This window comes from Danio aesculapii, chromosome 7 (assembly GCF_903798145.1).
Source record: "Danio aesculapii chromosome 7, fDanAes4.1, whole genome shotgun sequence".
Lineage (NCBI taxonomy): Eukaryota > Metazoa > Chordata > Actinopteri > Cypriniformes > Danionidae > Danio > Danio aesculapii.
Genome location: NC_079441.1, coordinates 66,524,242 through 66,537,415, shown reverse-complemented (window position 1 = coordinate 66,537,415; position 13,174 = coordinate 66,524,242). Strand labels below are relative to the sequence as shown.

The following is a 13,174-nucleotide window of genomic DNA, read 5'->3' as shown; positions in this document are numbered from 1 at the left end:
TCACAGCAAAATGAACCGCCAACTATTCTGGGATATGTTTTATGCAGCTGATGCTCTTCCAGCTGCAACCCAGTACTGGGAAACACCCATACACTCTCACTCATACACTATGGCCAATTTAGTTTACCCAATTCACCTAGAGCATGTTTTTGGACTGTGAGGGAAATCAGAGCACCTGGAGGAAACCCACACCAACACGGGGAGAACATGCAAACTCCACACAGAAATGCCAAGTGGCCCAGCCGGGACTTGAACCAGCGACCTTCTTGCTGTGAGGTGACAGTGCTAACCACTGAGCCATCGTGTCGCCGCTTACTTGAAAATGATTGTGAAAATTGTGTTAACCCAAACCTATGACTATTTCTTACCTGAAACCAAAAGGGTTTAATTATTATACACTGCTAATGATGTTAATTGCATCTGGCGTCAATAGTGTGAAATACTACCAACACAAACATTTTAAAGTTCGTTATAGTCCACTGGAGATCTTTAGTGGAAATGGAAGATTTTTACTGAATGACAACTTTGAAATACAGTAGCCAACATTTGAAGTGTCATTTCAAATCTAATGTAACCTTGTTTGTTTGCGTTATTGTTCAAAGCTAACTGAAATTAAATATTTCAATTAAATATTATAAATGAATCAATTTAGTTTAAATCTACATACTTTCACATGATGAATAAAGGACAATGCAGAGACTTTGGTGAGCAAATCAAGGCAAAGGCAGATTCTGCTTGACTAGTGTATTCAGCTTTAAACTCCACTGCTCACTATGTTTATGTTTTATCTTTTACTCGTTATGTTTTTATTGCAATAAGCTATCATTTGAAAAGTTATACTGCATTGGTTAATACGATTTAAAATAATGTTTTTTATTTAATTTTTAAATAATATAAAATTATTTAGGAAATTTTACATGGCAACTTTAAGGTAATATAGTTTATTATATTTACCTTCGGCCCACGGCTCATAATGATATTTGATTTTTGGCCCTTTATACAAACAAGTTTAGGCACTCTTGCTCTAGAGCAGGGTTGCCCGAACTTTTTCTTATAAAGGTCCAAAAACCAAACTTGATTGAGGCTAGTGGGCTGAAGGTAAATATAGTTATCATGTGTAATTTCCTAATTTATTTAATATTATTTAGAAATATCTAGAAAACATTTTGTTAACTAATACAGTATTTTTTTTTCTTTTACATTTTATAATAAACTTATTACAGTAAAAACAGAAATGATCTTATTTAGTACAGAATGGAGTTACACTAGTTTTTGATTTGCTTGCCAATGTCTTCTATACGCCAAGTAACTTTACATTTACATTTTTTAAAAACTAATTCATTTACAACATTTAATTGAAACATTTAATTTTTTTGCAGCTCAGCAATAAAACAACCAAAAAAAAGTTTACGTCCGATAGGATGGGTGGTCAAATGAAAGTTTACAGTGGGCCAACTTTGGCCTGCGGGCCCTACTTTGGGCATCTCTGCTCTAGAGTGACCAACCACTCTTCTGATGCATACATACAGTTGCAATTAGAATTATTAAACCCCCTGAATTATTAGCCCCCCTGTTTATGTTTTCCCCAATTTCTGTTTAACGGAGAGCAGAATTTTTTCCAACACATTTCTAAACATAATAGTTTTAATAACTCATTTCTAATAACTGATTTATTTTATCTTTGCCATGATGACAGTAAATAATATTTGACTAGATATTTTTCAACACACTTCCATACAGCTTAAAGTGACATTTAAAGGCTTAACTAGGTTAATTAGGGTAACTAGGCAGGTTAGGGTAATTAGGCAAGTTATTTTATAACAGTGGTTTGTTCTGTAGACTATCAAAAAATATATATAGCTTGAAGGGGCTAATAATTTTTACCTTAAACTTTTAGCAGAAATAAAACAAATAAGACAAATAAATTTCTCCAGAAGAAAAAATATTATCAGACATACTGTGAAAATTTCCTTGCTCTGTTAAACATCTTTTGGAAAATATAAAATAAAATAAATAATCAAAGGTGGTTTAATAATTCTGATTGCAACTGTATAGTTCTGTTGTCACGCATTATCACACATATGTGCCACATTTATTACCACAACTGCTTTAGCTTATTTTAATGCTGTATTTTCTAGAATGTCACTCTTTTAATCATCTGAATTGTACTGTCATTTCTATTCCAGAAATAATTGTACAATGCAATTAAAATCAAGAAGGTGCGAAAAGCACACATTTGAATTGGTGTCGATTGAAGAAAAACACGCAAGTAAATCTTACAGCATATTTACCACATGCTGGTAGTTTGAGTTGCCCACTTTAAATAAATTAGTTTAGATGTAACTTTTTGTTTCTTTTCATCTAATATCCAATGTTGACCTGTAAAAGTCAGCTGCAATGATTCCACAGCACATGACATTTGAATAAAAATAAATCATTCTTATCAAATCAAATGGTGCAACAAGCGTGCAGAAAAAAATGTAAATAAAACACATCTAATTACATTCGGTTATTTTTTTTAGGTTTTATAAAATTAAAGTAGTAATTATACATCATGATTTGTATGTGTACACCCCTGTTTATTCTAATGTGGTCCAACAAACATGCAGAAAAAAAATGTAAATAATATTCATTCATTCATTTTCTTTTCGCCTTAGTCACTTTATTAATCAGGGGTCACCACAGTGGAATGAACCGCCAACTTATCCAGCATATGTTTTACAAAGCAGATGCTCTTCCAGCTGCAACCCAACACTGGGAAAATTTAAATAATATAAAACAAGAAATGACATCAATTTTGTTTTAGGTTTTATGAAATTATAGTAAAGCGTATACATGCAAAACCTGAAATATTAAACAAACAAAAAAAACTTGAATACACAAATATACTTCATTAAACATGTACACATAAACATCGCTTACACTACCTGACAAAAGTCTTGTCACCTATCTAAGTTTTAGGAACAACAAATAATAACTATTATTTGATCATTACTAATAACTAATAATTGATCATTTGGTATCAGAAATGGCTTATATGAAAGACAAAGGCCTCTAGATTACGCTTATTTTATCAGAATACAATACGATCATGCCTTGACAAAGAAAGCATTCCTGCAGGACTCCCAGAGTTCATCAAGATTCTTTGGATTCATCTTACCCCAGACATGCTCAATAATGTTCATATCTGGTGACTGGGCTGGCCAATCCTGGAGCTCCTTGACCTTCTTTACTTTCAGGAACTTTAATTTGGAAGCTGAAATATGAGAAGGAGCGCTATCCTGCTGAAGAATTTGCCCTCTCCTGTGGCTTGTAATGTAATGTGCAGCATAAATGTCTTGATACCTCAGGCTGTTGATGTTGCCATCCACTCTGCAGATCTCTCACATGCCCCCAAACTGAATGTAACCCCAAACCATGATTTTTTCCTCACCAAACTTGACTGATTTCTGTGAGAATCTTTGGTCAATGCAGGTTCCAATAGGTCTTCGGCAGTATTTGTGATGATTTGGACGCAGTTCAACAGACGATTCATCAGAAAAACCTACCTTCTGCCACTTTTCCAAATGATCAACTAGAAGTCAAGTTATTATATTTTGTTGCTCCTACAACTGGGATAGACAACAAGACTTTTCCAGATATATTCCAGTTATATGCTTTAAAATTGCAGGTTAACTATAGTTTAAATATAATAACGTATATTTGATTGTAATGCAATAATGTGCACCTTCTGTAAAGCTGCTCTGAGACAATAGTTATTGTAAAAAGCACTATACAAATAAACTTGAATTGAATTGAAAAATTAATTTTCATTTTTACTAAATACCCCCCAAAATTATTCACAATTAGCATGTATATATGTACAACTCCTGTTTATTCCGGGGCAGCATATTTTGTTTTATCCTTTTTTCACTGCACGTCACTGTAACCGTATTCTTCTAGAAAGTAGGTTTTTTTTTTCGTGACTTTTTAAAGGGTTTCATTTTCTTTACCATGGATAATGATAGACCTAAAACCATTTTAAATGTGGCTGTTTGTCATTCACTTTTTTGTAGAAAGTTGGAGCCATATTACTGTTATTTTATATTTCATATAAGAAAGGTTTGTAACCATATGAGGTTTGAGTACATTTGTCACCTTGGCATTATAAGGCTCTATCTGCATTCTGAGTCATTTTGAGATATTGAGCATCAAAGTTTTTGCATTCCATATAGACTTTTTTCTTAGAACGCAAAATGACCCATTATGCTTTGTGTGTATGCGCAAGGAGAATGCTAAGAACTTCCGGTCGGCAGCTGATGCGTATAAACAGTCACATTTGAACAGCTTTGAAATGATAGTTTTAATCTATTTTATTTGCTTTTAACGTCTTTGAATTAATACTGTTGTCGATCAGCGCCACCTCCTAGACTGGTTATTTAAAAAATGCAATCTAATAGGATGGAAAACAACTGCTGCAAGGCATTTTCTCCTCGGTGTCAGATGGCATCTTGTGTCGTTTAAATGGAGCCTCGTCATCGCTAAAGTCAACATTTTCTCTTTCTTTTAAATATATAACCAACCTGAACAAATGTAATTCACCAAATGTTTAACACACACTTGTAGCCTGTACTGTCCCACTAACACATTGAGTGTCAGAAAGTGAAAATAAAGAGACATTTTGAAATGACAGAAAAACACATACTGTGGTAAATACTACACAACACAAACTAACTAAATGAAACATAAACGGCTCCCGATTAGAATCAGCATGCAAATCAGCCAACAGTGTATCACGCACTTTCATTGGTCATTTTTGTAAAGTGCATGACTTGCATAACTGTTTTTGCTGAAATCATTTCTGCAATCAAAAACGAGTAATGTGTATGATTCAGCATAGCGTGAACTTGCCTGATATAACATGAGAACTGCAGAGTCCAGCATTTCTAATTAGGTCGTCACTTCATTCAGCTCCCTTTTAGCCAAAGATGTCTGCAGTTGGCATTAAAGCAGTGTGGTGTATGGTAAAAGTAAAGTCGAATTTGGCATTCTACCTCACAACATGACATGTTTGCTATTGCAGCCTTTCTTTTTTGCAACCGGGGACCCGTGAGACGTCATGTGTGACGTAGGTTGGTAATTGGTCTATAGCAAACAGTATGTGTGTAATATTTGTTTTTTATATAAATAGTCTTAAAATGTGAACAACTTATAAAAGAACATCCCATAATGTAAATAAGTTTTAATAAGAATATGTCAAATTTGACAAAGATGTTTGATAGAACCTTATAACTCTAAGGTGACGGTTTGTTAGAGAACTTTTCCTTTGAATGCACATGTAAAAGTACAAACATTGCACACACACTTGTCCAAGTTGGAATACCAAAGTGAAGCTCGCTTAATGTTCTTCTAGGAGTTCTTAGAGTACCTTCAGGACTCTGGCAGAGAGTAAATACAAATAAAGAGATAGCCGAGGAAATGGCTTGTGGGCTTTTGGTTTATTTATGACGGACGCAGGGCTCCTGCATGCATGGATTCCCAGCTTTCATTAAGTGTCATTACTGGAGCTCTTAGGACAGGTGTGGCCTTACAAATCTGCAGAGACCTGACATACAGCCCAGAGCCAGCCAACATGCGTGGACCAAAGATGGGCTTGATTCTTTGGAAGTCTGTAAATACACAACAGTATCACTGCTTGATTTGTTGTGATAAATAACTTATAATAGCCCGAGTCGCTCCATCAGAAGAGGCTGGTGGTGTTGTGGAAGAGGGTCATGTTTAATGGCAGGCCTTGATCAAGACCACAGGGAAGGATGTTTATCAGAGCTTTTTCACTAATGCATACATTTTTTTTTTTTTTTTCTATGAGAAATAAAACAGAGATGCTTTTACAAGACATGTTGAACCTCCCCCCCCCTCCCCAAACCTTGCTATTCATTAGCAATTTCCAGTTTCCAGTTCACTTTTTGCAGCGTTCTCTGATTGATGGAAAGCCTGCCATGTTTATTTGGATATCAGGGAATGAAATATTCATATTGTACGCTTTTCCAAGCAGAAGTTATCTGGGTGCAACGTAAATGGTACTTGGGATTAGATTTTCACAGCAGATTGCAGTTATTAAAGGAAAAAAAGGAGGAGGAGGAGGGGGGGTACAGGGAAGCTGCCATCTTCTGGGGAGGCAATCTATTTCTTTTCACGCAGTCTTGGAGCGCCTGCATAGCCTCTTAATGCACTGGAGCAAAAGTGCTTTGGTCCGCAACCTTTCACGCCTTCCTCTCCCTTTTATATGATTGAATACTTAATAACTTTGACTTTGCTTTGAAAGCCTGCGCCATGGGGCCTGTTGGGTTGCCTCGTGGCGAAGCCGACGTACCTGAGTGTTTGTCTGCCGCTAACTGCCCTTATTACTGACTGTCTGTCTGTCAGGCACAGCTCATCCACTGTCATCTTTATCTTAATAGCAGGCTGACTTTTGGCTGTTTTCCACATGGAAGCTGCTTTTTTTGGGGGGGTTAATAATTGTCACATTGCACAACGTGAGATCTTTGGTAAGAGCCTAGGCAGACTGGGTGACATCAACTGTGCAATATTTGGTCACAATGGACAGCATTTAATGAGCGTTCAGTCACATCGCGTCCACATTGACATGCAAAATTGAAATTGAAGCACTCCACCAAGTATTGTCGTTGCTGCAATAGGGGAGTCTAAAGAGCGTTTACACAACACTTTTTCAATTAATAGCGGAAAATCCATTGTATTGGCCATTTATTTGCCTGAAAGTTGCATATGGTGCCTTTGTTTCCACCCACCTTTCTTTATGTGCATTTTGGAATATTGAATAATATAAAAAAAGCTTAATGGAAAAGCAAAGATGGGCATACATTTTGAAATAGTGCATAAAGCATATTTGCAGTAGGTACTTATAACTGAGTAGGATTAACTTTTTATTCAATAAGAAATAATGTGCAGGCGTCAAGGTGGCTTAGTGGTTAGCACTTTCACCTCACAGCAAAAAGGTCTCTGGTTCAAGTCCCAACTGGGACAGTTGGCATTTCTGTGTGGAGTTTGCATGTTTCCCCTTGTTGGCGTGGGTTTTCTCTGTGTGCTCTGGTTGTCCCCACAGTCCAAAGACATGCTGTATAGGTGAATTGGATAGACGAAATTGGCCATAGTGTATGACTTGAGTGTGTGTGTGTGTGAATACGAGAGTGTGTATGGGTGTTTCCCAGTACTGACTGGAAGGGCGTCCGCTGTTTAAAACATATGCTGGAACAGTTGGCGGTTCATTCCGCTGTGGCGACTCCTGATTATCAGGGACTAAAGGCTGATTTATACTTTTGCATCAAGCGCACATGTATGGTGCGGCGTAGCCTTCACACGGTCGCATAGCCAATCCCTGCGGCTGACGCCGATGCTGACACGCACCTCTCAAAAATGGTAACTACATGTCACAACGACGCGTAGCACAAGCTCTGTGAATGGTCGGCTTGGTGGGTGTGATGAGTGTGGGCGGTGCTGAGAGCCGAGAGCCTGATGGAGTGATTGTTTACAAGTGTCGAGTCACGTGAAGGAGCTCCAGATGGAAACTTTTGTTTTGTGTTTACCTTAATAAAATTGTTGCACGTCCGCTGGTTCCTGCCTCTGAATAAGCAAGTTTTAGCTACTTGTACAATAAGGTAGCCTTCAGAAAAAAACAAAATACCCTCAAAAAAATGAAACCCAGAGGCACATTAAAACTTACTGCCAGCTAGTGTTTCTAAAGTGTTATTGCAGAGTAACACAAACAGCGTGGAGATGCACGACTAGGAGACAGGCGCCGTAGGTCACACCGATCACTCGACATAGAAGTATAAACCAGCCTTAAGCTGAAGGAAAATGAATGAATGAAAAAAATGTGCATAAACTATAATGGAAACACATTTACTGAATACATTTCAGCATTTGCATCAAAAGTGTCATGCAATTTTGTTTTAACAAATCATGTGATAACAAAAATGAATGTTAATGGACAAACCAGCACACCGACCATTGTTAAACATCTGAAATGTTTTAAGGTAATTCTAATCTTGAACGTCTGCGCTCCCAAAGAGCTGTCCCTCACCACGGTCTCAACAATTAAACCATTTGTTTCGCTGATCTTCAGTCTTTCCCAACCCTGTTCCAGGAGGCACACCAAGAGTATATATTTTAATTGTCTCCCTTATCCGACCCATTAACTTCAGGTTTTGGATTCTCTTCTAATCTTCTGATGAGTTGATTTAGGTGTGTTTGATTAGGGAGAGGTCGAAAATGTGTACTGTTGGTGTGCCTTCAGGAACAGGGTTGGGAAACACTGCTCTATTGACGTCAGTTTGACAGGTTCAGCCACAGTATTCTTAACCACGCCCCTCTTACCGTTAGTTTGCTGCAAGAGAATGATGCACAAAAAGAAAGTGTTGCCCCCTACTCAGTATTCTGTTTCAGTTAATAATGCAGCAGCATACTAGTGTGACGAGTGTGGGCGGTGCTGAGAGCCGTGAGCCTGATGGAGCGAGTGTTTAGAAGTAACGAGTCCTGTGCAGATACACGATTACAAGCAAGACAGGCGCCATGGGTCACGCCGATCACTCGACATGACAGTGTACACCAGCCTTAAGCCAAAAGAAGCAATCATGACGGAAATTTTAAAAATGACTATTTCCCGCTAACATTTGAGCACTGTGTTCTTAAACACCACTGATTTGCCATTGTGTATGCTCCAGTGTCCCTGTATCTGTGTTTCTACTCTGTAAACCGTGGTAAAGAATGGTAAACCAATGACCGTCATGCATCGTGATTTTGATGTTGATCCTGGAACATCATTTTTGTTCGAAATGTAATCCATATCTATTCCAAACCCTTAAACCCAACAATAACTGTAAATTATTCCCAAAATCAGAGGGGATAACAATCATGTGGAAGTGCATAAACCTAACCATAAGCCTAAACTTAACACAAACTGTAAATGTATCCCTTAATTCTGATTGGCTGATTGGAATGTTGTTCCAGTGTAAACATAGATGTCAATCCAGGAACAGGTCCTGCTTGGTGAAATCAGGCTGGCATGACCTTCATGGCCAATCGCAGTGATTTCTGTTGAGCACGTGAACACAAGGGCCAATCAGTGTTTACCAATCGGCTAATCTGTGTTTGAAGAGAACTCGGGTGCTGTTTAGATCCAAATTAACTCAAATCTGACGTCAAATGGACTCAAGTTTGCATCCAAAGCTGTGGTGTGAAGGTGTCCTTAATGAAGCGATATCTACACCAGGGGTTTTTTCACTTCGGGGCCCAATTATTTTTTCAATCAATTTTTGAAGGCCCACCTGTCTGACATTTTCTTTAAAATGTTTTTATGAAATGTTCATTTAAGCCTTTTTTTATTAACAACGACATATTATATATATATATATATATATATATATATATATATATATATATATATATATATATATATATATATATATATATATAAATGCCTTCTATTAGTTTCTATTATCAGCATTTTATAAAAAAAAATCTAATTTAATTTGAATTTAATTACAAAACTAAAACTATATATATATATATATATATATATATATATATATATATATATATATATATATATATATATATATATATATATATATAGTGTATATGTATATATATATATATATATATATATATATATATATATATATATATATATATATATATATATAGTGTATATATATATATATATATATATATATATATATATATATATATATATATATATATATATATATATATATGTATATAAAATTTTGTAAATTAATTTTTTAAAAACACACAGATTCAAAGAGAACCACAGGTCAACAGGGAGATTGCAAAAGACCAGCTTCTGCTTTAAACTGGACTGACTGAATATCTGCTATTAATTATTTACTATTCAAAAATATACAGACAAATGTAAAATACAGTAAAATACTCTAAATCTGTTGAAATGCGTCAAACTGAATGCGGCTGAGTTTGCAGCTGGATATTATTGGGAGATCGCTGACAAGAACAGTGAACAGCTCCACCAGTACGCGTCTAAAGCTCATATGCACGTTTATTGTACATTTTATGGCAGAAACACCATTGAGCCTCGCTAGATCCTCCTGTATGGTCCCCATCCGTTATAAAACACTCACAGGACATTAACTTGGACAACTATGTGGATATATTAAAGTTCACACAAAAATAGCTACACAAAGAGAGACTTTCACTTCACGCATAGTTTGTGAATGAACCGACTGATGTGTAGTTGCAGACGCGACCATGAGGCTGGTTTTGAAGTAATTAATCAGAGAACAGGTGAAAGTGCCCACCTGCAGGATCGCTAAGGCCCACTAGTGGACTAGAGGACCACCGGTTGAGAATCCCTGATCTACACCACACTAAGTGCTGTAGTTGCAGGCTTTATTTTATTTAGTCTGTAATGGTCTCTCTCTCTACCCATCTCAGCAACTTCCGGTTCACTCTGACTTCAAATGCACAATACAGCATTAGTATTAATGGTTCACTTCCATAATGTGGAACAGATCATGTTCCTACCATCTTTGAACCATAAACTGAGTTTAAATAAATTGCACCCCCGAAAACCCTTTGAAGAAAACTCGGATCTAAATGAACCCAAATCTGACGTCAAATGGACTTGAGTTTTCACCCAAAGCTGTGGTGTGAGTGTCCTTAATGAAGCGATATCTACACCACCATAAGTGCCGTAGTTGTAGGCTTTATATTATTCAGTGTGTAACTGTCTCTCTCCATCTCCATCCCCCTTCCCCCTGACATACACAGGAGCTCATTAGCACATGGAGAGCTCGCAGCCCTCGCCGAATGTGACCCTGCCTAATTGTGCAGCAGGTTCATTTGCTCGCCCGGCGTGATGTAGTGATTGCTTATTTGTTCTCCTCAGGGCTTCTCTCGCACATTAAAATGATTGACTCATTTCATTCAGGGTACATTTACCGAGCTTTATTTGATAAGCTCGTGCCCAAGGTACTCACATCCGTCTTATTCTCGCGCTCAGAAAGTTGTAATGTCTGCCGCTGAGGATTATTATTCACACTGCTGATTGTTTCCCCGGCTAATTATCTGTGTGTTTGAATAATTTTGCATGCGCTAGCCTGTTTATCCTTCCGGAATTAAGCAGCGCAAAAGGTCTCGCATTAGCCATGCCGCTGAAGTCACCGACAAGCCCATTGTATATGCTAAGCTGTCCGCGCCAGACAGCGAAGAGTTCTGGGAATACGGTGATTTTTCTCTTTAAATAAAGGGTGAAATTTACATGCGGCCACAGAGACAAGCGGTTTTAAAAAAGGGAGACATATTAGGCTAATAAGCTGGATTTGTTTTCCACGGCTCGACTAAAAACCTTGATGAACTGTTGAAGAAGGAGAGCGCTCATTATATTTGGAGAACATGGCAGAGATGTTGTCAGTCACCTTTGACCTTTCGTCTTCAACGCATCAACGGTCAAACTCAAGAATTATGGGAGGAAGCCAAAGCCAGCCAGAGCGAGAGAGAGAGAGATGGTGTTTGAATATGGAAGCTGGTTTACATGGGAGAGTGTATTTGGCGATGTCATGTACATTAGTGTAATTGTGACGAGCGTGTCTGGATGTAATAGTCGTTTAGTTAATTGGAGGAGCCCATTGAATCAGTAATGAGCTCGTTTGTGAGGTGGCTGTAAATAACGCTGTATGTTGTCTGCTTCTTACAGTAATGAAGGCAGAGGAAGATGAAGCACTTCCTGTGTGCTTGGATTGACTTGGATGGGAACCGTTTTCTGCAAACAAACCATCGCCTGGATCTATTCATGATCACAGTTGTTAAACACTGATAATTGACCTTATCACTCAAATAGTCAATCAAATCATTGCATTGACAGTCCATAAACAAAATTTGATCAGTTCCTAACATTATACACATTCAATTCATAAGATGGTCCCAATTATATAAAGTGCCCTTAATTACTAAGTACTTAAATCAAAATAATACACTGTAAAACCTAAACAGTCAACTTTATCAAATGAAATGAGTATAGATAACTCAAAATTGACTGAAAGTTAATTCTACTCATTTGAAAAGAGTTTTGAACTCAGTGTTGAAGGTAATAAGTTAATTAAATACCTCATTACTTCAACTTAAATGCAGTAAGTTCACAGTACTCATATAGATTAGTTTTTTAACTCAAATGGTTTGTTGCAATCGATTTCCTCAAACGGTTTGAGCTGCCTTAACTTACTGGGTATTACAGTACTCAGATGTTTTGAGTTCTCTTCATTTATTGGGTTTTACTGTGCTCAAATTGCTTCATTTAGTCAAGTGGATTAAGTTCAAAGTACACATTAGGATTAGATTTGGATGTTAAATGGTTGGTTGCAATCAGTTTCCTCAAATGGTTTGAGTTTAAGTGTGGGCTAAAGTGTAAGGAGTGGGTCAACTGTTTACTTCTAAATGTAATTACTTGCAGGTCATTTTTAAAATATAAGTACAGGTTTTAAAAAAACATGGATCTAAATAGGTGTGTTGTACCAAATGATTAATGTAAAAGTACAGTTAATTAAGGCCACCTAATATAAAGTGGCACTAATTAGGGTAAATATGGTTATTTATTACTCGTAATATATGTTTTCTAAATATTAAAATGAATTCTAATGTTATCAGTGCATCAGAAAACTAAATTCATAATGCTATTTTGTTTAATGTTCAATAAGCACTGACATGAGGTCAGTATAGTTGAAGGCCCTTCTGCTATGTTTTTATTATTTTTAGACTATCTCCCAAGTGATGTTTAACAGAGCAGGGACATGTTTCCACAGGGTGTCCTTATATTATATATTATTAGAATTTTCTTCTGGAGAAAGTATTATTTCTTTTAATTAACTAAAAAACCTAATAACAATTTAAAAATTGCTTATTGATATTATCATTATTAACCATTATTTTTATTGTCAATATTGTTAGCACACATGTGGAATTATTTATTCTATTTTATGGATTGGCTACAAAAACCACTGTAGTCCAAAGACTGGCCTAATTAAGCCTTTAAATTACATTTTAGGCTGAATACAATTGTAACCCACCAGTTCTACTGCACCCAACCTGCGCTGAGCTGGGATCGAACCGGCGATTCTTTGTATGAGAGTCGGTTGCTCTAACAAGG

General features: G+C 36.7%; 1 protein-coding gene across 1 annotated transcript in view; it reads left to right on the top strand.

Annotated features, from left to right (window-relative positions):
* The window catches only part of LOC130231466 (centrosome-associated protein CEP250), a 275,795-nt gene extending 263,189 nt beyond the window's left edge, over positions 1-12,606 (top strand). The window contains 1 exon segment of the mRNA XM_056460798.1: positions 11,729-12,606. Coding sequence (XP_056316773.1) covers positions 11,729-11,775 — 47 coding nt within the window. The 3' untranslated portion in view covers positions 11,776-12,606.
* Positions 12,607-13,174: the final 568 nt, after the last annotated feature.